At 40.0% G+C, this 25,968-nt stretch overlaps 1 protein-coding gene across 2 annotated transcripts in view; it reads right to left on the reverse strand.

Annotated features, from left to right (window-relative positions):
• LOC110502554 (pro-neuregulin-3, membrane-bound isoform) overlaps window positions 1–25,968 on the reverse strand; it is a 516,109-nt gene that overhangs the window by 44,672 nt on the left and 445,469 nt on the right. Inside the window, exons 4-6 of one of the 2 annotated variants that reach the window (XM_021580674.3) lie at window positions 21,083–21,106; window positions 3,615–3,717; window positions 2,789–2,918 (exon numbers count right to left, since the gene is read on the reverse strand). In XM_021580674.3, the coding sequence (XP_021436349.3) occupies window positions 2,789–2,918; window positions 3,615–3,717; window positions 21,083–21,106 (257 nt within the window). Of the gene's footprint in view, window positions 1–2,788; window positions 2,919–3,614; window positions 3,718–21,082; window positions 21,110–25,968 lie in introns of both variants that reach the window. The other variant, XM_021580673.3, reaches the window with a different exon arrangement.

Raw genomic sequence — 25,968 nt, forward strand, 5'->3', positions numbered from 1 at the left:
ATATAAATCTATATTCATATGTTGGATTCATTTTCTACCTCTGTGTCCATATTGTTCATGGGTTTCTAGTAGATACACCATATAGTTCAAGAGAAAATAGCATAATTGATACCAAAAAATATATCTAATCAACAATGGCATTATTTTCAATCAACTCTGCAACACGTCCAACTATTGACTTTTTTCACAAATGCCACCAGTTTGACGCGAAAACATTGACAATAAATACTTATTGACATAGTCAAATAAATACGTGTGTTAAAAAATACAATATAAAAATACAGTTTCATGCTGAAGCCCTCATATCAAACACCAATGATGTTCACTAAGTTGATAGTTCATTAAGGATGATGTTTTACAACTTTGTCATAATTTTTTTTCTTTTAAAATCATCTTATTTAAAGATTTCATATAATGTATTTTACATGTTATAAGGCCACACAGAGGGCCAGCAATAATTACAGACATCTGTGATAATCTGAAGTACCCAAAAAGGCCAAAAGATGTCTTCTTATAAAATTCCTTGAAAGTTACACAAATTCTGGTAGTTTACTGGTAAACTTAGGTTTTCAGTAATATACCCTCTCTTTGCAATACTACGTGTATCACATTAAAACAATGCCTTCATTAGTGGCTAGATCTATAAGAAACCTTGAGAGCCATATCCTCAGGACTTGATGTTGATGGTGAGTCTGAATGGAGCAGATCTATGGAGTGGTGTGTGCTACCCAGACATCCCCATCTTTCTCCCGTGCACAGGCACTAACTTCGACTGATATTCAAATTAACACGGTGTTTGCATGAAAACAGCTCAGATTGGAATATTGGACATACAGTGCCTTGCGAAAGTATTCGGCCCCCTTGAACTTTGAGACCTTTTGCCACATTTCAGGCTTCAAACATAAAGATATAAAACTGTATTTTTTTGTGAAGAATCAACAACAAGTGGGACACAATCATGAAGTGGAACGACATTTATTGGATATTTCAAACTTTTTTAACAAATCAAAAACTGAAAAATTGGGCGTGCAAAATTATTCAGCCCCTTTACTTTCAGTGCAGCAAACTCTCTCCAGACGTTCAGTGAGGATCTCTGAATGATCCAATGTTGACCTAAATGACTAATGATGATAAATACAATCCACCTGTGTGTAATCAAGTCTCCGTATAAATGCACCTGCACTGTGATAGTCTCAGAGGTCCGTTAAAAGCGCAGAGCATCATGAAGAACAAGGAACACACCAGGCAGGTCCGAGATACTGTTGTGAAGAAGTTTAAAGCCGGATTTGGATACAAAAAGATTTCCCAAGCTTTAAACATCCCAAGGAGCACTGTGCAAGTGATAATATTGAAATGGAAGGAGTATCAGACCACTGCAAATCTACCAAGACCTGCCGTCCCTCTAAACTTTCAGCTCATACAAGGAGAAGACTGATCAGAGATGCAGCCAAGAGGCCCATGATCACTCTGGATGAACTGCAGAGATCTACAGCTGTGGGAGACTCTGTCCATAGGACAACAATCAGTCGTATATTGCACAAATCTGGCCTTTATGGAAGAGTGGCAAGAAGAAAGCCATTTCTTAATTAAAGATATCCATAAAAAGTGTTGTTTAAAGTTTGCCACAAGCCACCTGGGAGACACACCAAACATGTGGAAGAAGGTGCTCTGGTCAGATGAAACCAACATTTTTGGCAACAATGCAAAACGTTATGTTTGGCGTAAAAGCAACACAGCTGAACACACCATCCCCACTGTCAAACATGGTGGTGGCAGCATCATGGTTTGGGCCTGCTTTTCTTCAGCAGGGACAGGGAAGATTGTTAAAATTGATGGGAAGATGGATGGAGCCAAATACAGGACCATTCTGGAAGAAAACCTGATGGAGTCTGCAAAAGACCTGAGACTGGGATGGAGATTTGTCTTCCAACAAGACAATGATCCAAAACATAAAGCAAAATCTACAATGGAATGGTTCAAAAATAAACATATCCAGGTGTTAGAATGGCGAAGTCAAAGTCCAGACCTGAATCCAATCGAGAATCTGTGGAAAGAACTGAAAACTGCTGTTCACAAATGCTCTCCATCCAACCTCACTGAGCTCGAGCTGTTTTGCAAGGAGGAATGGGAAAAAATTTCAGTCTCTCGATGTGCAAAACTGATAGAGACATACCCCAAGCGACTTACAGCTGTAATCGCAGCAAAAGGTGGCGCTACAAAGTATTAACTTAAGGGGGCTGAATAATTTTGCACGCCCAATTTTTCAGTTTTTGATTTGTTAAAAAAGTTTGAAATATCCAATAAATGTCGTTCCACTTCATGATTGTGTCCCACTTGTTGTTGATTCTTCACAAAAAAATACAGTTTTATATCTTTATGATTGAAGCCTGAAATGTGGCAAAAGGTCGCAAAGCTCAAGGGGGCCGAATACTTTCGCAAGGCACTGTAGATCTGTTGACAGAGGCTATTTAGCAGATGATGAATGACAGTATACAGCCTAGGGTCCCAAATGACTGAGCAGTGTTCTCTGAAAGACTTCTCTGCTAACAGCGCTAACTCTGAACCGTTTGTGTTGGGTGGAAGGGGTGGAATAGACAGTTGTTTAGCATGCCAAACTTCAAAGACTGCTTGCTGCTGCAGCCCTGAGCGCACAACATATCTCCAACAGTTCTGCAGGAAAAAGACACTCTGCATAACTGGGTTATGAGATGTAAGCCGACAGCATGATCAGTCACCCTAGATACATGAAGGATGCAGAGGAAGAGGAGAATCCCCTCAGCATACTCACATTCTGCAGCTGCAGGCCCGTGTCAGGCCTCAGGCTCGATTTGGACGACTCCAAAGCAGAGGCGTTGCCGCTGTAGTTTTTGAGGCTGCAACTCTCTTTCAAGTGGGCCTGGAGTTTTTCTCTGCGTCTCCTGAGGGGGCGAGGGGGAGTACATATAAAGTGGCATGTTAACTAAATCACGGCATTGCCTTGACCTTTAACCCTCAGCCCCACTCTGTGCCTCTTCACCCCTAGTCATTGCTTTGAAGAAGTGTAAATTGAGCGGCTCTGATGGAGTTGATAGGTTCCTGTGCTGTAAATCCATTATAGATTCCTTCCAAATGGCACTAGATCATGGTTTTATCCGATTATCTTGTTGTCAGGCTGCTCACTCACTCACATCATTATATTACAGACCCTATAAAATTACAATGCAATTTATCAGAGGGCTTTCTGCTCCATATACCATGAATGACAGTTTGCCATTACAGCTTTGATGTTTGGCCCAGCGTGCTGGATGAATATATAAAGGATATACATTCTAGACAGGTGCTTTCAGGCGTTAACAGGATGTAAAACATACATAGACAAATATTGTGTGCAGGGCCCATACCAACACAATAAAACAAATTGTCAAGAGCTTTCTTTCCTTATCGGTTCCTTAAAATGATGTACATGTATTAATGTTAATTGGAGGGATACAATTGTGAATCCGGACTCTTACAGTAGGCTCTTTGACAATGAGTGGCAGCTGAAGCTAGATCAATAGCCAATTGCCTGTGGTGTGTGCCATGGGTTTAGGTGTATGAACTGAAATCCGACCCTATGGGTGCTCGTGTCCACCCACTTGTTCCGACAGTAGAGAACCATACAGAGAATGCCCAGAACACTGATCCCCACGGTGATGCAGGTGATTGACAGCACTTGTCTCTTGTACACCTCCTTGCTCTCTGTTGAAATGAAGAGAAGAGGAAGAGCTGCCATTGACAGAGGAACAAAGAGCACAAAATAGGAAAAACTGGGAGAGAAGTTAAGGAACAGATGATCACAGAGAATAAAACATGGCCCGCAGCTCGCTGTAATAATAATGTCTTATTTTCAAATGCCACTTTACAAACCCAAACTACCCCCCAGTTACTCTTAACAATGTCATATCATTGGATACAAAGCCTTGTAATAGATGCTAGTAGTAATGTAGCCATGTCTGATTACAGAAGATAAGAGTTATAGCTGTAATGGTCATCATTAACACTAGAGCCGCTGGGCCTCGAGGAACCCCCCATAAAGCTCATGAGCAGTCATTCTAATTGCAACATGCTAACAGTGTAATTTCATACAAGCTATTGCAAAAATAGTAATTTGGTTGTGTTTATGAAGGTCTTAGGTAATATTAGAATACGGAATATAGATATATTTCAAATAACATGAAGCATTTTCATTAGTTTATGTTACTGTAGGCTATATGTAAAAAAAAAAAAATGTTTTTTAAACACCACAATTCATGTGTTCAATAAATTATATTAGTGGAGTGCCTTTGTTACAATTATGAAACAGAAAGCATATGTCTTGGAACATGGTAACAGCTTCTTTTTATAATGACAAAATAAAAAAATACCCCAACCACCAAGACTCACCAAGACGAGCGGACAAATGAACATCATTAGACTAAACATCATTATAAGAGCCAAGTGTCCTTCATAAATTGTGAAAATCAGTACCAAAACTATAACGGCATTATAATGAATGTACTGTACTATATGTGTCTATATGACAGCAGTAAAATATTTTTGATTATTGACAGCTTGAGCTCACATGGTGTCACAGAATTGCATCAGTTGGAGCATGTTCGTGTCACATAAACAGCGAAAGCATTGCTGATGTTTTTTGCTTCAGATGTAAGGTCTGCTCTCTCAGTGATGACATTTTGTGCTGATAATCAGCCTGTAGCATTGTCACCGGCTTGCTCTATCCAAACAGTGCTGTCTCCTGTCTCACCGTTTCATTTGGTAACACGGGCACCTACTCAGTGTGCGCTTTTCTGGATTTTTTTTGCATTTATGCCACAAAGGTTTAGGCTGAGGCTCAGAATCAGAAGAAAAATCATCAGAAATGTCATGATTAATTTCTTCCCCACCATCTGAGTTATTTTCATTCAGACTTTGTTGCAACGCTAACGCAGAATCTGCATCCATTTGTCTTGGACTGTGTCCATTCGTCTTTCACTATGTACTTCAAGTGGGCCAGAATAGACTGATAAGACTGCTTGGATTTGGTGGTCTGATATAGAGTACATGCCACTTTGAGATTATAATTAGAATAGACAGAGTGTGAATTACACCGTGATTATAATAAAGACATAATTTATAACACACTGGTTGTGTTAATGTTTCATTACCACAACCAGTCATGATGCTTTCATCTGATTGTCAAACAAATTACTTCGAAAAGTGTGCCACCTGTGTATGTTCGTCCGTTCCAAAATAATTCAAACAGTGCAATGGATGTACACTTCTGCCATTTAATGAATGGAAATAGTCATCCCTTAAAAAACACCAAAAAGTGTTCCTAATGACATTGGGCCATTGATGAGGACTACATTAATTGATGCGTCTTGCTGACAAAATATACCTTTTTTGTAGCTTGAAAAGTCGGGACACCTGAAATGGGGCTGAAACTCTCTCGGGAGAAATGGGATAGTCACCCTAACAGACATGGTCAATTTACTAGACTAGGCTACAATGTGTAGGCCTATTACTATGAACTTCAAATAGGCCTACCGGTATACAGTGATGTAGTAGCAAAAAATAACAATAATAGGTTGGTAAACTCTGATTGGCGGTTATGGTGAAAAAAGTAACACTGCCTATACTTTCAATGCATTTTTCTGAAAAGGGCCTACACAACTGCCGGTAGCCTACCCTCTCAGCCGAGGCAATTTTACACACAGATTAACACACACAGGGCAGGAAGCCTATATTCAACAGAATACACAAGTTTAATCAAACTTGTGTACACCCTAGTTCATAAGTTGTCAAGAATTCATGAGTTGAATACTTTTTTGTCTTCACAGATCGTGTTACATAAAACACCACCTTTATTTCCTTACATTAATGACAGTGTTCTTTGTAATTATTTAGCATATAACAAATTAATTAGAACATTGCACTTAAACCCTGTACTATTCTTGGATCTTGGAGATCTCAGAAAATGCACTGTAATTGTAACTATGCCTATGTAACATTTCATTATGTTTTGCCAAGAAAACAGTTCTCATGAGTACACAAATCCCAAATAATGTAGGCCTATGCCAATGCAAAATCAAATGCTTCTAACCGAAAGAGTCAACTATAGGCCTACTCTCATTAATATTGGATGGATTGGATGTGCATTGGTGTTTAGCTGTAGGCTAGTAGTCTAGTGATATTGGCGACCATTATCAGCTGATCCAGGAAGGAAAACATATATTGCTAGAAAATAATAACGATAAATAAATTGTCTATTTTTTCTGACCACAGACTGCACAGAGAACACCAATACCCGGGAGCACCTTAAAAAGAAAGCAATGGGCGCTCCGAACAGCTGACTGACAAAAGCAAACAATGATAAATCAACGGATAAATCTAATGCATTGGAATAAAGTCAGGCTATTTTTATCAAGGGCGCATGGCAACCAGATGGCGAAAACGAGAATGTTGCCTTCAAAGGAAAATCTATGAGTTGAAAGGAGCTCAGCTGAGGCCAAAATTCAGCACTACTGCATTGTGGACAGGGAGGAGGTTTGTGATGCCACACAGAACTAAATGGTTTAAACCATGAAATGAGAGGTGGGGTTGTTCATTTAATTTGGAAGCTTTTATTTTCATATTTACCACTGTAAAACATATTTACCACTGCATTTCAAAGAAATAGGATAATATTTTGGTTTGTTTTACTTTTGTTGCATTTAGGTGACTAATGTCTCATTCAGGGGAGCTGAGTACCCCTGGCTCCCCCGTATTTCGTACCCTGAGAATAGATCAATACAATCGAATGGCACATCCTGTTCTCCATTTATAATTGGTGGTAACATCATTATGCATAGTTTGCTTCCCCTCACTCATCATCTCATAAACCCATTCTCCCCCTTTCCCTCCCATCATTTACATCATTTATTTAATCTTATATGTGTGAAAATAGTTTCGGTATAGTTTAGGTTCAGTTGTGAGGAAATTATCAGTGTGATTATCACCTGGGCATGGCATCTTCAACTATCCGGAGAAGGAGCAGAATAAGAAAAGGCAATGGGGGAAAACCATTCAAAATATGAAATGCCCTCCTAAAACTGGGTATAACTCCAGTTCTGTTTGTGATATTAAGATTCTAACAATGACAGTGTGCTATATAGACGTATTTAGGGAAGGTCAGGGACAGATAGGGGCATGACTTTAAGAATGGCAGAGTAATGTTTATTTATTTATTCATGAGCAGTCCAAATGACTGTTTTAGTAGTTCTACTGTTAAGGGTGAAAAATGTCAGCTGCCTCTTTTCATATGAAAAACTAAATCATAGTTGACTTGAGAAGCATTTATAGGCAATCAATCAGATATTGGCCGCACATTCTGTAAGATGGATTGTCCTTTTGAACAATTTAAAAGTAAATGCTATGTCCTGCCTTGGTATAGAATCTGAAATTAGATCGGCTAGGCTATTGCAGTCCTACACACAAAAAAAATGTGGGTTCTTCAAGGGTTCTTTGGGAAGGGTGATGGTTCTATGTGGAACCATACTGACCAAAATAACTATTTGAGCCCTTCAATGGTTCTTTGCAGTTCAATAAAGGGTTCTGTCCTTTTTTAGTAATAATGTAGGGTGGCGGATCATTCAAATATTTTGTGGACTGGTTTGCTCACAGCTCTTTTTGTGCAACCATGAGTGAGTGTCATTACAGTTTATCTAATCTGTTGGGTGTTATGTTATTAAATGTTATATATGAGTATGGCCAGTTACAGTGTATTGTGAAAGACTCACGTATGGAATGTGTCAATTGAGAATAGTTGACTAAATCAGCAGTTCTCAATTCTCTCCTCAGGGACGCCAGCTGTTCTCGAGCTAGCATACCAGATTAAAGTTCTTAATAAACACAGTAATAAAACCTAGGGAATTTTAACAATATAATAAGGCGTTTAAACCAGAATGAATAACCCTGTATGGTTCTACAATGAACCTTTTGAGATTTAGGAAGTTTCTTTATAGAGCCATTCTCCATAAAGGTTCTATAAGGAACCATAAAAAAAGTTTTTTATATAGCCCCCAAAATGGTTGTAACCATGGCGAAACCCTTTTTTGGTGCTTTATAAAACCTTTTTTTAATGGTTCTTTATAGAACCTTAGGAAAAGGTTATTTAGAGCACCATACAGGTTCCATTTAGAATGGTATGAGCATGGTTCTTTATATAACTTTAAAGAAAAGTTTACATAGAAGCACCAAAAAGGATTATGCTATGGTTACAAGCCAAATAACCCTTATTTGGCACTATATGGACTGTATAACCATTTGTTTTTAGTGTGTATCAAACAGGAATAACCCTACTGTAGCCAACCCATACTGTCAAGGCTCACTGCCTATTTACAGTGCCTTGCGAAAGTATTCGGCCCCCTTGAACTTTGCAACCTTTTGCCACATTTCAGGCTTCAAACATAAAGATATAAAACTGTATTTTTTTGTGAAGAATCAACAACAAGTGGGACACAATCATGAAGTGGAACGACATTTATTGGATATTTCAAACTTTTTTAACAAATCAAAAACTGAAAAATTGGGCGTGCAAAATTATTCAGCCCCTTTACTTTCAGTGCAGCAAACTCTCTCCAGAAGTTCAGTGAGGATCTCTGAATGATCCAATGTTGACCTAAATGACTAATGATGATAAATACAATCCACCTGTGTGTAATCAAGTCTCTGCATGAATGCAACTGCACTGTGATAGTCTCAGAGGTCCGTCAAAAGCGCAGAGAGCATCATGAAGAACAAGGAACACACCAGGCAGGTCCGAGATACTGTTGTGAAGAAGTTTAAAGCCGGATTTTGATACAAAAACATTTCCCAAGCTTTAAACATCCCAAGGAGCACTGTGCAAGCGATAATATTGAAATGGAAGGAGTATCAGACCACTGCAGATCTAGCAAGACCTGGCCGTCCCTCTAAACTTTCAGCTCATACAAGGAGAAGACTGATCAGAGATGCAGCCAAGAGGCCCATGATCACTCTGGATGAACTGCAGAGATCTACAGCTGAGGTGGGAGACTCTGTCCATAGGACAACAATCAGTCGTATATTGCACAATTCTGGCCTTTATGGAAGAGTGGCAAGAAGAAAGCCATTTCTTAAAGATATCCATAAAAAGTGTTGTTTAAAGTTTGCCACAAGCCACCTGGGAGACACACCAAACATGTGGAAGAAGGTGCTCTGGTCAGATGAAACCACAATTGAACTTTTTGGCAACAATGCAAAACGTTATGTTTGGTGTAAAAGCAACACAGCTGAACACACCATCCCCACTGTCAAACATGGTGGTGGCAGGGAAGATGGTTAAAATTGATGGGAAGATGGATGGAGCCAAATACAGGACCATTCTGGAAGAAAACCTGATGGAGCCTGCAAAAGACCTGAGACTGGGACGGAGATTTGTCTTCCAACAAGACAATAATCCAAAACATAAAGCAAAATCTACAATGGAATGGTTCAAAAATAAACATATCCAGGTGTTAGAATGACCAAGTCAAAGTCCAGACCTGAATCCAATTGAGAATCTGTGGAAAGAACTGAAAACTGCTGTTCACAAATGCTCTCCATCCAACCTCACTGAGCTCGAGCTGTTTTGCAAGGAGGAATGGGAAAAAATGTCAGTCTCTCGATGTGCAAAACTGACAGAGACATACCCCAAGCGACTTACAGCTGTAATCGCAACAAAAGGTGGCGCTACAAAGTATTAACATACTTAATAAGGGGGCTGAATAATTTTGCACGCCCAATTTTTCAGTTTTTGATTTGTTAAAAAGTTTGAAATATCCAAAAAATGTTGTTCCACTTCATGATTGTGTCCCACTTGTTGTTGATTCTTCACAAAAAAATACAGTTTTATATCTTTATGTTTGAAGCCTGAAATGTGGCAAAAGGTCGCAATGTTCAAGGGGGCCGAATACTTTCGCAAGGCACTGTACTTATGAGCATGATTGGCTATTGAATGAATGATTGAAAAAATTGTAGTCTACTATTTGTGAAGCCAGTTATGTCAGAAAAGGATAGACATCCTGTTGATGATGATTTAGGTCTATAAACTAAAACTTATTTTTACTTTTTGTATTATAATTCCTGTGCATCAAACACCTCCCATTTTCCCCAAACGAACAATAAGCCTATTTGCTTGCCTTCTACAAGTTGTGGGCACGCATGGTTTGAGATTTGTCTGGAGATACACATACTTTCCCATCAAGTTAAACATTTCTAAATACCAACCTTTGCGGGAAAACTGTCTTACTCAAGGTTGAGAGTTTTTTTGTGCGAACGTACCTTTGATAAATGAGGCCCCTGGAGAGCTTCGGGCTCCTATTGGCCTTTACAGCCAACTGTAGAACACGCCACACATGAACCAGTAATACATTCATTTACTTTATCTTATCAAAATCAATATTGAAGCCAAAAGACTTGAAAGCTAGGCTAATTAACCACCTTCCCCCTCCCTCCTCCTCCTACCCTCCTCCCCCACCAGTAGTTTCCAGGGTCAGTATTGTTGTTTTGATGTCTCTCAGCTGGAGTCATCACGTCACCACATTTACTGTAATTATGAGAAGAGAGGAACCCTGTTGTAGATGTAGGTAAGTGGCATCTGTAATTCCATGATAGCTAACACTCCATGTCACTCACAATATTGCCATGCTACCAAACAACTTCACTGATCATGGACTATTTTATGTCCATAATTTCCCTGCATAGTATTATGATACACCAATGGGAAAATATTTTTTACACTCTTCCTCTGATGCACGTCATAAATGCTGTGTGTACAAGCCCTGCTTGGAGGTATTTAAAGTGTGTTGTCAAGGTCAGCTGACATTACATGAAGATGTAGCCTACAGAACACAATCCCCTGTGCTCCCATTCACTGATTCAGAAAAATATTGTATTTATTTGCAGGCGTACAAGGTAATCATTTGGTTTCATTCCACTATGAAGAACAAATGTGACTCGTTTCAGGAAACTACTTCACAGGAGAGGGATTTGAACGTAATTTTTTTTAAATCAAAATGTTTTTTTTTTGGCAGAAAATGCCTTCTGGAACAAATTGTTAAATTACAAGCCTAGTTGATTTAGCTACAAAAATATATAACGTAGTAGAACTGCATAAGTGTTGCTCTCCACTTTCTGGAGGAACAAGTTTTGAAAGTAGAATTAGAGTATGATAGCTAAGATGGGGAAAATTATGGCGTTTGATTGCAAATTTGCAGACAGAGTTAAAAAGAGAACACACAGAAGGCTGTGTTGTATAAAACATCTATCTCCAGATTACATCTTCAAACTAAGGGGCAACAATGGCATCCGTGACAGAGGGAGAAGCGTCCATCCATGCATATGGGTATGAGAGTCTAGCTAGATACATTTCCAGATAATACAAGTTTCTAATTTTGTCAGAAAATACTTTTCTTTTCAATTTAAAGTGTACCGCTAGCTAGCTAGCTAACATTAGCTGGCTGGTTAGCTGGCTGGCTTGCTAACGTTACATGTGTGATCTGTGTAGTAAGATTATTTTTACCTCAGAGCCATTTGCATTGCAAGTTATAGCCTAATGTTAGCTACCTAACATTGAACCTGGCTGGTTAGTTACCTGCAGAACCATGCAGGATAGTAACGTTGAGTTGGGATTATGGTTCATTGTTTAGCTAGCTAGCTAGCTACATGTCTAAACAAAAGACTCCGCCTTGCAAGTAACTATTTCAATAGAATGTGAGGAATATTTTGGACTTTAACAAAGCCCTTTTGTGGGGAAAAACTAATTTATATTGGCTGGGCCCTGCTCCCCAGTGGGTGGGCCTATGAAATCCCAGTCCCACCCATGACTGTGCCCCTGCCCAGTCATGTGAAATTAATAGATTAGGGCCAAATGTATCTATTTAAAATTTACCCATTTAATTTAATAAACTGTTAACTAAGTAAAATCTCTTGAAATATTAGCATTTATATTTTTGTTCAGTATATGTAAAGTACTGGTCAAAAGTTTGGACACACCTACTCATTCCAGTGTTTTTCCTAATTTTTTGTATTTTATACATTGTAGAATAGTAGTTAACACATCAAAAATATGAAATGACACACATGGAATCACGTAGTAACCAAAAAAGCGTTAAACAAATCTTTTAGATTTTAGATTCTTCAAAGTAGCACACTCTCCCAACTAGCTTCAAGAGGTATTCACCTGGAATGCATTTACATTTTTATTTAACTAGGCAAGTCAGTTAAGAATACATTCCTATTTACAATGACGGTCTACTGGGGAACAGTGGGTTAACTGCCTTGTTCAAGGGCAGAATGAAAGGTTTTTACCTTGTCAGCTCGGGATTTGATCCAGCAACCTTTCGGGTTACTGGCCCAACACACTAACCACTAGGCTACCTGCTGCCCCAATTAACAGGTGTGCCTTGTTAAAAGTTAATTTGTGGACTGTCTTTCCTTCTTAATGCATTTGAACCAATCAGTTGTATTGTGACAAGGTAGGCATAGCCCTATTTGTTATAAAAAAAATGAGTCCATATTATGGCAAGAACAGCTCAAATAAGCAAATAGAAATGACAGTCCATCATTACTTTAAGACATGAAGGTCAGTCAATCAAGTTTATTCAAGTACAGTCGCAAAAACCATCAAGCGCTATGATGAAACTGGCTCTCATGAGGACCAACACAGGAAAGGAAAACACAGAGGTACCTCTGCTGCCAAGGATAAGTTCATTAGAGTTGCCAGCCTCAGAAAATGCAGCCCTTATGAATTCTTCACAGAGATCAAGTAAAAGACACATCTCAACCAACTGTTTAGAGGAGACTGTGTGAATCAGGCCTTCATGGTCAAATTGCTGCAAAATACTTGGGCCAAGAGACACGAGCAATGGACATTAGACCGGTGGAAATCTGTCCTTTGATCTGATGAGTCCAAATTTTTTATTTTTGGTTCCAACCACTGTGTCTTTGTGAGACGTAGAGTTGGTGAAATGAATGATCTCCACACGTGTGTTTCCCACAGTGAAGCAAGGAGGAGGAGGAGGTGTGGAGTGCTTTGCTGGTGACACCGTCAGTGATTTATTTAGAATTCAAGGCACATTTAAGCAGCATGGCTACCACAGCATTCTGCATCAATACGCCATCCAATCTGGTTTGCGCTTAGTGGGACTATAATTTGTTTTTAAAAAAGGACAATGCCCCAACACACTTCCAGGCTGTATAAGGGCTATATGACCAAGATGCAGCAGGATGGAGTGTTGCATCAGATGACCTGGCCTCCACAATCACCTGACCTCAACCCAATTGAGATGGTTTGGGATGAGTTGGACCGCAGAATGAAGGAAAAGCAGCCAACAAGTGTTCAGCATATGTGGGAACTCCTTCAATACTTTTGGAAAAGCATTCCAGGTGAAGCTGGTTGAGAGAATGCCAAGAGTGTGCAAAGCTGTCATCAAGGCAAAAGATGGCTACTTTGAAAAATCTTGTTTGTTTAACACTCTTTTGGTTACTACATGATTCCATGTGTATCATTTCAGAGTTTTGATGTCTTCACAATTTTTCTACAATGTAGAAAATAGTAAAAATAAAAAAAAACCCTTGAATGAGTTGGTGATTCCAAACATGCCCATGATATGACCATCTTAACCCCCCCCCCCCCCCAGTTTAGACTTTTAGAGAAAACTCTGTATGTATAGCATGTGGTCAGGTGCCACCAGAAAACTCTGATACTGTTACATGATTCAGTGCATTATTTGAATATGAAGATATTACTCTTCCTCTGTAGTTTGTGCAGGAACTGTAATCACAAAGGCGAAGGCCTTTAAATCACATAGATGTAAGATCTTAATTTGATCACTCTTTTGTTGCTGAGAATTTTCATGCACTGCAGGAAGTGCAGATGAACTTCGTGATTCACATACATTAACTGAAAATCCACTGATCAAGCAACATTATGGAGTAAACATTTATTTAGCTGTGACTAATGTCAAATTAAGATCCTACATCTGTAGCTTATGCCTATACATTTGGAAAGAAATCAAATCAATATGAGAGAAACACATGACAATTTTGACATTATTATGGACGATTATTCTACTAATAAGACACAATTATGCTGGAATAACTATGTAGCTAACAACTATATATATACCTCATGATGCATTGGAACGAATATGAATGGTAAAACTGGTATCTGTGTCGATTCCCTCCACTGTGTCTGACACCATTCCCTATGACTGTGAAACAGACAGATAACCCAAAACGCCGTTTTTATCACAGAGCCCCTGCTGTTCCTAGTTTCAGCTGACAGACAGCCTTCTCCACCTTGCCATTAAAGGACTTGAGTCACGGGAAGAACAGAAAGCTAATACTTTTGTGTGACATCCCTATATAGATGTAGATTCGAGCCAGATTGCTACAACAGGAAAATAATCCTGGAGTAACAGGAAATGTGAATTATTATGTTGATTAATTCATGTCAAAAAATTTTTTTTTTTGGGGGGGGTATAAATATTTTGTTAGGGCAAATCAATTCTGACATTTTAAAGTGGAAATTACAAACTTTAGAGGCCTTTTTAAACCTTAAATACTCTACAAGTTTGCATTTTCTGCAGTACATCAGTGTGAGTACATGGTTTATTTGACCTGCCATGCCTTGGAGTAGAGAAGTTGGGGGGAAATAATAAAATAATGCAAGTGTGCACGTACAGGACTGTCCAAAAGTCAGTGCTATTTCTGTTTTCCACTCAGTGAAGCCTTTGATGGTCATGTTATACAGGGCAGGGGACTTTGGCCTTGGATGGTATCAACTCCTCTATTTTGCAGATAACTTCCTTTAACTGGATAATGACAGAGGAGACTGATATTTCACTCTCACTCCAGGAATCACATCAAAGAATATAACCCCCTCAATACATACATTCACACAAACAAGCACGTGAGCACGCACGCACACGCACACACACACACACACACACACACACACTAATTCTGTTTTCTTTTTCTTCACATGGTCTCTTTTTAGACAGCATTCGATTTGCAAATGCAGTGTGAGTGATTGTAATTAAAATGACAATAGCAGAGCTGTAGGCGCCAGGCTGCCTCCTCATTCCTGTGTCCATTGTGAAGCTGTGGTCCAGAGAGCAACATGACATTCCCTTCCCAGTTATCACTTTGAGCCCCTTGCATATGCATGATCAAGAAAACAAACCAAGCAAACAGAAAAAAATGCACAATGAAGCAATATGTCACTTCTTCAGTCCTGCCAGTTGGAATGCAAGCCTCACAGTGGACGTAGGTAGCAGTCTGCTGAGGAAATGACGTGCGTTGACAAGCAAATACTTTTTATTGGCCAACAAAATCAAACATTATTACTCTCCCTACTGACGGAGGGCCTGGAGCAGAACACCTCTTTTATCTACCTGAGATCTCTCTCTACCTTCAACTGTCACTGCCCCTCTCATTCGGTTTCTCACACCGTTCCTCTGCATCCCTTTTTATATCCTCTCATCTGGAACTCCCTCATTCTTTTTTTTCTCTCTCTCTTGCTGCAGTATCTCTGTCCCCTTCAAACAGAAAAACAATTAGGTTTCCCCCCATTGTATCACAGAAGTATGTTAGCCAGCAATACACAGTATGGGTTTCAGTAGATACGCTAAAGTTTGCTAGCTAGGTGGCTTGCAGGAAAAATAACTTAGGTAGGCACCATATTTGTCATCTGCCCTTTTTTGGAGGTGGCATCGGCTTAGCTACCTGAGCTTCTAACGTTAACTCTTTGTTTGGAACCCTCTTCGCTATATTCCGATTGAGACCTGAATGGTTGAATGTCACCATGTAGCCCCCCCCCCCCGCCCCCATCATTATAGGGTGTATCATTCAGCGCCTGATGCCCAGACCTGCCTTCCTCTTGGGCAATTATGTGTGAAACACATCCTACTGTCCTAGAAATGTCTCGGACATGATGAAAACATCCCTAGATTCCCCCAGTGTGAAATTCCCCTTTAAGTAGAGTGCATTGCAGTGGACTAGATTGGAAAGGAAATGTTACAGAATCCCCCTGCCGAGGGCACTGTAGGACTATTTTCCAGCGTGTGTTGTTTATTTGTCCGGCTTGCACCACAGAGTCTAGCTCTCACTCATCCTCACCTTTTCTCCCCATCACATGAGAGAATCAACATCACCTCCAGCTCGTGGTCCCAGCCAATCAGACTGTCCACCATGCACTCCACACTCTGGCCATGCACTGGTCATGCATCCTCTGATTGGCCAGATGCTAGCTAGCGTTGCACTGGCAAAACAGATCCATGGCGTGCTTTGGTATATGTACATGGGATGCATGACTACAAAGTAAGTTGTTGTTGTTTAGCTTGGCTTTGTATAGCTCTACGCAGCTATTACTATGTTATATGCTGAAGTTGTTATTAGTATTGGCTATTGTTACCTCTAGTGTCATTTCTATGTATAATACTTGCTATTTATGTTGCTCATTTGTATAGCCTCATTGAATGATATTAGGGAACATGTTTACACCAACTATGTTGTTGTTATTATTGTTAGCAATCATGCTAGTCATTTTTCCTATATTGCTATGTAATACCTGGTTATTAGATACAGTCGTTACTAGGGCTGAGGCAGTCATTACATTTTGTCAGCTGATAATTGCCATGCAAAGGACTGCCGGTCTCACGGTAATTGACCATCAATTAACAAACACATTTAGCATCTCCAGGCCTACACGTAAACAAGCTGCTGATGCACGCCTTTGGAACATTGACAAAAAAGTGTAATAAATCAATATAATATACATCATCACAATAAATCCATTATTTATTCTAACTACAGCAACAAGGGACAGCACATCTAACTACAGTTGAAGTCAGAAGTTTACATACACTGAGGTTGGAGACATTAAAACTCGTTTTCAACCACTCCACAAATTTCTTGTTAGCAAACTATAGTTTTGGCAAGTCAATTAGGACATCTACTTTGTGCATGACACAAGTAATTTTTCCAAAAGTTGTTTACAGATAGATTATTTCACTTATAATTCACTGTATCACAATTCCAATGGGATAGATGTTTACATGACTGTGACTTTAAACAGATTGGAAAATTCCAGAAAATTATGTCATGGCTTTAGAAGCTTCTGATAGGCTAATTGACATAATTTGAGTCAATTGGAGGTGTACCTGTGAATGTACATCAAGGACTACCTTCAAACTCAGTGCCTCTTTGATTGACATCATGGGAAAATCAGAAGAAATCAGCCAAGACCTCAGAAAAACAATATTAGACCTTCACAAGTCTGGTTCATCCTTAGGAGCAATTTCCAAATGCCTGAAGGTACCACGTTCATCTGTACAAACAATAGCACGCAAGAATAAACAACATGGGACCACGCAGCCGTCATACGACTCAGAAATGGGACGTGTTCTGTCTCCTAGAGATGAACGTACTTTGGTGCGAAAATTGCAAATCAATCCCAGAACAACAGCAAAGGACTTTGTGAAGATGCTGGAGGAAATACGTACAAAAGTATCTATATCCACAGTAAAATGAGTCCTATATTGACAAAACCTGAAAGGCCAATCTGCAAAGAAGAAGACACTGTTCCATAACCGCCATTAAAAAGCCAGACTACGGTTTGTAACTGCACATGGAAACAAAGATCATACTTTTTGGAGAAATGTCCTCTGTTCTGATGAAACAAAAATAGAACTGCTTGGCCATAATGACCATCGTTATGTTTGGAGGAAAAAGGAGGAGGCTTGCAAGCCGAAGAACACAATCCAAACCATGAAGCACGGGGGTGGCAGCATCATGTTGTGGGGGTGCTTTGCTGCAGGAGGGTCTGGTGCACTTCACAAAATAGATGGCATCATGAAGGAGAAAATTATGTGGATTTATTGAATCAACATCTCAAGACATCAGTCAGGAATTTAAAGCTTGTTCGCAAATGGGTCTTCCAAATGGACAATGACCCCAAGCATACTTCCAAAGTTGTGGCAAAATGGCTTAAGGACAACAAAGTCAAGGTATTGGCGTGGCCACCACAAAGCCGTGACCTCAATCCCATAGAAAATATGTGGGCAGAACTGAAAAAGCGTGTGAGGAATGAAGCCTACAAACCTGACTCAGTTACATCAGCTCTGTCAGGAGGAATGGGCCAAAAGTCACCCAATTTATTGTGGGAAGCTTGTGGAAGGCTAGCCGAAACTTTTGACACAAGTTAAACAATTTAAAGGCAATGCTACCAAATACTAATTGAGTATACGTAAAATTCTGACCCACTGGGAAAGTGATGAAAGAAATTAAAGCTGGAAAAATTCCTTCTCTCTACTATTATTCTGACATATCACATTCTTAAAATCAATTGGTGATCCTAACTGACCTAAGATATGGAATTTTTACTAGGATTAAATGTCAGGAATTGTGAAAAACTGAGTTTAAATGTATTTGGCTAAGGTGTATGTAAACTTCGGACTTCAGCTGTATGTGCCATATGCTAGTTCATTTAACTAGCATTTAACAAGATATGTCATTATTCTACATTATATAATTTTATAGTAAGAAGAATATAATTGAACTTAGCTGAATAAAATAGCAAGAATATTTTTCCCATTCTGGAACTAGTGCGGATATGAGTAGGTAGGTATGGTATGTTGAGTGAAAAAGTGATCATTTGAAAGAGGTGCTATACGCTAGGTTGAGTTATTTGTCAACTTTAGTTGTGAATGATACAAACCTTAAAAATCAAAAAAGATGTGGGCTGCATGATGCGACAACTTTGCTTCGATTTAGAATGGCTATTATCACATGGGGAAGAACAGGAGCAGGGAAATAAATACAGCGAATCGCAAATTGAGGGCTCTTTCCCGCAGTTAGTTTTTTTAATCATGAAGGTAGACTCCCCTGTTTTTATAGCAGAGCAATACTTAATATTAGCAGCTGATAAATAAATACACTGTAAGCCCTGGCATTTTTACACAACCATAAAAACACAATCTTTGAAAGTAAGTTTGATATAACATATGCGACTTATGTGTGCATACATTGTCATGTTACCAAAAAGCTCTATTTTCATGTCATCCAACAAATGTAAATGTCTGGAGTTTTCTACATTGCATTGGCACTTGGATTGGAACTAGTGCTTTGGTCAGACGACATGAAAATAGAGCTCTTTGGCCATGCACACTAGCAGTAGGTTTGGCGTTGCAATGAGAATGCAGGAGCAGAAAATAACACCATGCCTCCTGTAAAATATGGTGGTGGATCTTTGATGTTATAGAGCTATATTGCTACCACTGGTCCTGGGGCCCATGTTAACGTCAATGGCATCATGAGCTTTACCCAGTACCAGGATATTTTATACAAAAACCTGGATGCCTCTGCCAGGAGGCTGAAACTTGGCCGTAAGTTGATCTTCCAGCAAGACAACAACAGAAGGCACACATCCAAATCCACAAATGAAATTGACCACAAAACATCTCCGGAATTGAACCCCATTGAAAACCGGTGGTTTGCATTGAAGAGTGCAGTCCATAAGCGCAGACGAAGGATAGCGTAATGAATACTCAGGGAGAAAAAGGTTTAGATTCACCCGCAGAGCGCTGCAGGTGTTTAATGTGCCTTCGCAGAAGGCAGGAATCGTGGTCACAGGCAGGCAGCGGTCATACACAGGTAGGCAAACAGGCAGGTGAATCAAAACTAGGACTGAAGGCTATAACTGGTTCTCACAAACGAGCTAGGAAAAGGCTTAGTAGAGTCAAAATGAACAATACCTCACAAAGGCACAAACAGAATGAACTGAACTAAATAAGGAGCTGATGAGACCAGGTGAGTAACCAACACAGGTGAAATCAATTAACAAAAATGAAAGACAGAGCTACGTCCAAGAATACAACAAAACAGAACACAAGGTTGACTTAGAAAATAAATACAGAACCTTACAGTAGGAAGGAATGGTCTAAGATCTCTCCCAATGAGTTCTCCAATCTCATAAAACATTTTAGAAAAAGGCTCAGTGTCGTTATCCTCACAAGGGGATAACAACACTGGGGATACAACACAGGGGATACAATATTTGTTTTCATTACTTGTTAAACAAAATATATTTATCTGCGTAATTGTATTGGCACACAATAATAACATTTTCATTTTTTTTTATTGTACAATTATGCAACATAGTATTTGTATTTTATTTAAATTTGTTGCTAATCTGGAAGATCCAATCATTCCAGACCACACTGAATATAGAGTCTCCCGAGTGGCACAGCAGTCTAAGGCACTGCATCTCAGTGCTTGAGGCGTAATTACAGACACCCTGGTGAGAATCCAGGCTTGGGAGTCCCGTAAGGTGGAGCACAATTGGCCCAGTGTCTTCTGGATTTGGCCGGTGTAGGCAGCCATTGTAAATAAGAATTTGTTCTTTAGCTGACTTATCAGGTTAAATAAATAAAATATATATGAATAATGCACCTGATGGTTGATCATTTGTGGGTAGATATCGATATTTCCCAGGTATCTATGGTCATGTGTTTCTAAGAAGGAGAGTTATTAACAATGTCTCACAGTACATCGTCATTAACTACAGCTGATGTGCCAAACGGAGAGAGGCTGGCAGAATGGGGACACACTCTCCCGGCAAGACCCTACAGACACACGTACAGGCAGTGTCAGTGTGCAAGGATGCTGGTAGTTACTGTGCCAACAGTAATAAATCTCCCTCACTGTCTCCTGCCTCTCTGTTCTCTGCCGTTTCCAAGGAGACGAGAGAGAGAGAGGAAGGGGAGTTGCCATATCCCTCTGTGTAAAGGAAATTGCCTCCCTGTTCTCTGAATTACATTACATACATTATGGGATAGTGAAAAGTTCCCATCAAAACGAACTAAGTTATGTATAAAATAGAAATTTGATTTATAATTAAAAAGGTGAAAAACAAACTAACAAACCTGAAGGGTATGCACGTCATACCAGTATGGATCATAAACATCATACACATCTCGTGGTTGCACAACCTGATTTCATTTAACAGGACTCATAGCAGTTAAAAAAAAAGAAGCTTTCTTACCCATAAACTCAATGCCCAAGTGATCTGCTGTTCCGGTGAAGAGAAGAGAAGAGAGGAGGGGAGACAGGGACAATGGAGGGAGGGAGGGAGAGAAACAGAGATAAAGCTATTAGAAACAATGCACTTTAACATCCTGTCACAGCATATATTAACAATGTCTGTGACTTGTTGTTGTTTCATGTAAGGAAGCTCCATAGCCTTCTGTATTCACATCATATAACTTCAGTAGACGCATGCTCTGGGCATAATCGGAGCTGACACTTAGCATGACTGCACCAAGAGACTGTGGCTCATTGTCCATGCTCAAAAAACACACCGTGCAAGAGTTGAGGTCTAGTCAATGACATGTATAAACCCTGGATGACTAACAATGTGCACTGTATTGAAGCCACAGCGCAGCCATCTTGGTAATCCTCCTCAAGACATCTTGGTAATCCTCCTCCTCAAGACGTGTATTCTATTACAGATCTCTCTCTCTCTCTCTCTCGCTCTCTCTCTCTCTTTCTCTCTCAGGACTTGAGCCCTAAGACCATGCCTCAGAACTACCTGTCCTGATGACTCCTGGCTGTCCCCAGTCCACCTGGTCATGCTGCTGATCCAGATTCGGGCTGTTTTGCATGTGACTATGGTATCCTGACCTGTTCACCGGACGTGCTACTTGTCATGCTGCAGCTCCAGTTTCAACTGTTCTGCCTACGGCTATGGAACCCTGACCTGTTCACAGGACGTGCTACTTTGTCCCAGACATGCTGTTTTTGACCCTCTCTCTCCCTCTGTCCCTCTCTCTCTCTACCACTACTGCTGTCTCAACCTCTGAATGCTCAGCTATGAAAACCCACTGACATTTAGTCCTGAGGTGCTGACCTGTTACACAATCTCTACAACCGCTGTGATTTTTATTTGAACGTGCTGGTAATCTATGAACTTTTCAACATCTTGAAGAACGATCGGGCCTTAAAACCTGTTAAGGATATGGCAGACATACGCCCCCTTTGGAGAGATTGGGTACCCCTAGTAAACTGGAAAAAAAATCTGTCAAAAATTGTTAATATATGCAAATAAAAATTATTATTGGATAGAAAACACTCTAAAGATTCTAAAACCGTTGGAATTATGTCTGTAAGTATAGCAGAACTCACAGGGCAGGCATTCTTCCAAACTAGTTTTTGTGGCCATGAAAGTTGGAGCAACTTTGACGTCATGGCCCCCACCCTTCCCAACCAGCTATGATTCTGGGGACACTTTCTATCTCTTCCGCTAGATGTCCTCTTTCATTAGAGCTTCAAACCGTTCAAATCCCGCGAGAATTGACCCTATGGGAGTGAAATTAGTGCGTGCCACGAGAGAATAGGCTGTGCGTATGGGCGCGAATTGGTCCCAGCCATTCCTTTGTTTCCAGCACTCAAGAGAAGGGCAGACGATGGCCGATTGAATTGAAGTTTGTTTTGCACGTCTAAAACATCATAAAGCTTGCTTCTGCACTTAGTTTGACCTGTTTAGTCGACATATAATGTGTAATTTTGAAGTTTTGATGCGCAACTTATCCGGACCAGAGGACGTTTTGGGTGCATTTCAGCTGATGTTATTAGCAGTAGCTAATACAAAGACGCAAGACTTGAAACCAAACGATGTATTGGGTAAGTATGAAGCCTTCCAGAACATTCTGAACGAAGACCATCGAAGGTAAGGGAATATTTATGCTTAAATCTGTGTTTCTGTTGACTCCAACATTACGTGGAAATGTAGCTTGGAACTGAGCGCTGTCTCAGCATATGGAATAGTGTGCGATTTCTGTAACGTTAAAAATAAATCTAACACAGCGGTTGCATAAAGAAGCAGTGTATCTTTCTAACTATATGTAGAACATGTATATTTAGTCAAAGTTTATGATGTCTATTTACGTTATCTTGCCGCGCTACATAGATTTCCTGCGGGCATTTTTGAGTAATTTCTGAAGGTGAACTCACTGTAAATGGACATTTATGGATATAAATGGCATATTATTGAAAAAAAAAAAATATGTACTGTGTAATATGTCATATTACTGTCATCTGATGAAGATTTTCAAAAGGTTAGTGAGCGATTTATTTTTTAATCCTGCGTTTGTTGATTGCATGTTTTGGCTATTGAAATGAGCTGTGTCTGGTGGTGGTTTTACATATATATGTGCTATGTTTTCGCCGTAAAACATTTTAGAAATCTGACTTGCTGGCTAGATGAACAAGATGTTTATCTTTCATTTGAGCTATTGGACTTGTTAATGTGTGGTTAAATATTTTTAAGAATATTTTTGTGTTCCATGCGCCACCGTTTCAGCTGCACGTGGGAGGGTTGATCCCCAATTGGGAACCAATATCGTAGACAGGTTAATGGCCATGTACTCTTATAATCTCCGCCCAGCACAGCCAGAAGAGGACAGGACACCACTCCGAGCCTGGTTCCTCTCTAGCATGTCTTCCAAGGTTCCTGACTTTCTATGGAGTTTTTAGTAGCCACTGTGCTTCTACACCTGCATGACACCTCCCGCCCATTGAAAATCTTAAGGCAGCAGACAAAATCCCTTTGTCCTCTTATATGGAGGAATGGAATGTATGATGGGCCTATGGAGAACCTACCTCTGAACAGTAACATGCAATAAATGGACTTTATGTTTCTTCAGCCAAAATGTTATGTTTCTTCAGCCAAAATGGTAGTAATGACGATAGATGGAATATGAAAATGAAGGTTGTTTTTTGTCATGTTATTAAAAGTTAAATGACAACGTTATAATGAAAACATTGTAACTTGAAGAGTATTCACAATATGTACTTGATGTTTGCAAACTGTACATTGTGTGGAAAACTAACTAGGTGTAACTAGTTACACCCAGAGAACTTGCCCTAAAGGAGGAAACACCCATTTCTGGTATAAAACATGTGAGTTAAGAATTAACATTATGACTAAGTGACCACGAGCTGCAGCCAAGGTCCAATTAGTTGTAACCCCAAAATGCAACACGAGTTTGAAGAAGTTTGAAGAAGAAGGAACCTTTTAAAATCTATGCTACGGATGAGTAGCTGTGTCTAAGAGGGTGAATTCAAGCAGGAACACCCAGTTACCACTCTTCAAGGAAACATGTGTCTACACTGTTTTCATTCCCACGCTGGAACCATCTACAGGGGTGATTAGCCTTCCTCAGAAGACCCATCTTTCAGAACAAGGGTGAGGAAACAGACCACTAAGAGAAAGGACACTGACATTGTGAGGACAAACAGAGAGTTACACCCGGTAACCAAAGATGTGCCGCCAACCCGGTCCATTGGAGACCTTCGACACATAATTACATCATTATATTCTGACCCATAAGAGCAGCAGTTCAGGGCAAGGTTAGGGTTAAACTAAGCATAGTTTACAAATGTAGTGTGCTTTTCTCTCGTGTACTCTTTCTCTTTTGAAATTCCCATTTTGTGTAACACGTGTCATATTGTGTTAGCCCACCAACCGTTTCATTGTACTAAGTTCTAAACAATAGCCTAGACTGTGTGTTTGTGTATGCGTATCTTATATTATCATTTTAGTTTGTTAGGAAATTAATAATCAACTCAATTGGTGTGGTACAGGTTTTTGCAGATTCCCGGATTATGCAACGTTCTGAATGAGACTGTAGAGAAAATTAATTAATTAGCGACTGCTGTGAAATCAATTTTCTGATATTCTTTGAGTTAATTTGGGAAATCATTCGATGAACAGCAGTCGTCACATTAATCAATACAACGTTACAACAGTGCTTAGGGTCGTTATCCTATTGGAAGGTGAACCTTCACCCCAGTCTGAGGTCCTGAGCGCTCTAGAGCAGATTTTCATCAAGGATCTCCCTGTACTTTCCGTTCATCTTTCCCTCGATCCTGACTAGTCTCCCAGTCCCTGCCGCTGAAAAACATTCCCACAGCATGATGCTGCCACCACCATGTTTCTCTGTAGAGAGGGTGCCAGGTTACCTCCAGATGTGACGCTTGGCATTCAGGCCAAAGAGTTCAACCTTGGTTTCATCAGACTAGAGAAACTTGTTTCTCATAGTCTGAGTCCTTTAGGTGCCTTTTGGCAAACCCCAAGTAGCTGTTATTGACCTTTTACTGAGGAGTGGCTTCCATCTGGCCACTCTACCACAAAGGCCTGATTGGTGGAGTGCTGCAGACATGGTTGTCCATCTGGAAGGTTCTGCCAGCTCCACAGAGCAACTCTGGAGCTCTGTCAGAGTGACAATCGGGTTTTCCACCATGATTGCTCAGTTTGGCCAGTTGGCCAGCTCTAGGAAGAGTATTGTTGTTTCCAAACTTCTTCCATTTAAGAATGATGGAGGCCACTGTTCTTGGGGACCATCAATGCTGCAGAACTATTTTGGTACCTTCCCCAGATCTGTGCCTTGACACAGTCCTGTCTCAGACAATTCCTTCAACCTTAGGACTTGTTTTTTGCCCTGACATGCACTGTCAACTATGGGACCTTAGATAAACAGGTGTGTGCCTTTCCAAATCATGTCTAAACAATCACATTTACCACAGGTGGACTCCAATCAAGTTGTAGAAACATCTCAATGATGATCAACGGATACTGTGTGCACCCGAGCTCAATTTCGACTCTCATAGCAAAAGGTGTGAATACTTATGTAAATAAAGTATTTTGTTAACTCTCTGAAAATGTGGTTGGTTATTGCTCTGAGTTTGGGAGATAATGAGATGTAGACAGGGGAAATTAAAGGATGCAGTGGTGCGTCAGATCCATTGAACACTAATGAGGAGACCTCTCCATCTCTCCCTTTAATACACAGTGGACGGGAGAGGAACACAACAGAATATGTATTCTACGAAAATACTGTCGATGTACTGTATTGTACCTGTGAATAGAGA

The sequence above is a fragment of the Oncorhynchus mykiss genome, chromosome 23 (genome assembly GCF_057628025.1).
Source record: "Oncorhynchus mykiss isolate SJ-2025 chromosome 23, ASM5762802v1, whole genome shotgun sequence".
NCBI lineage: Eukaryota > Metazoa > Chordata > Actinopteri > Salmoniformes > Salmonidae > Oncorhynchus > Oncorhynchus mykiss.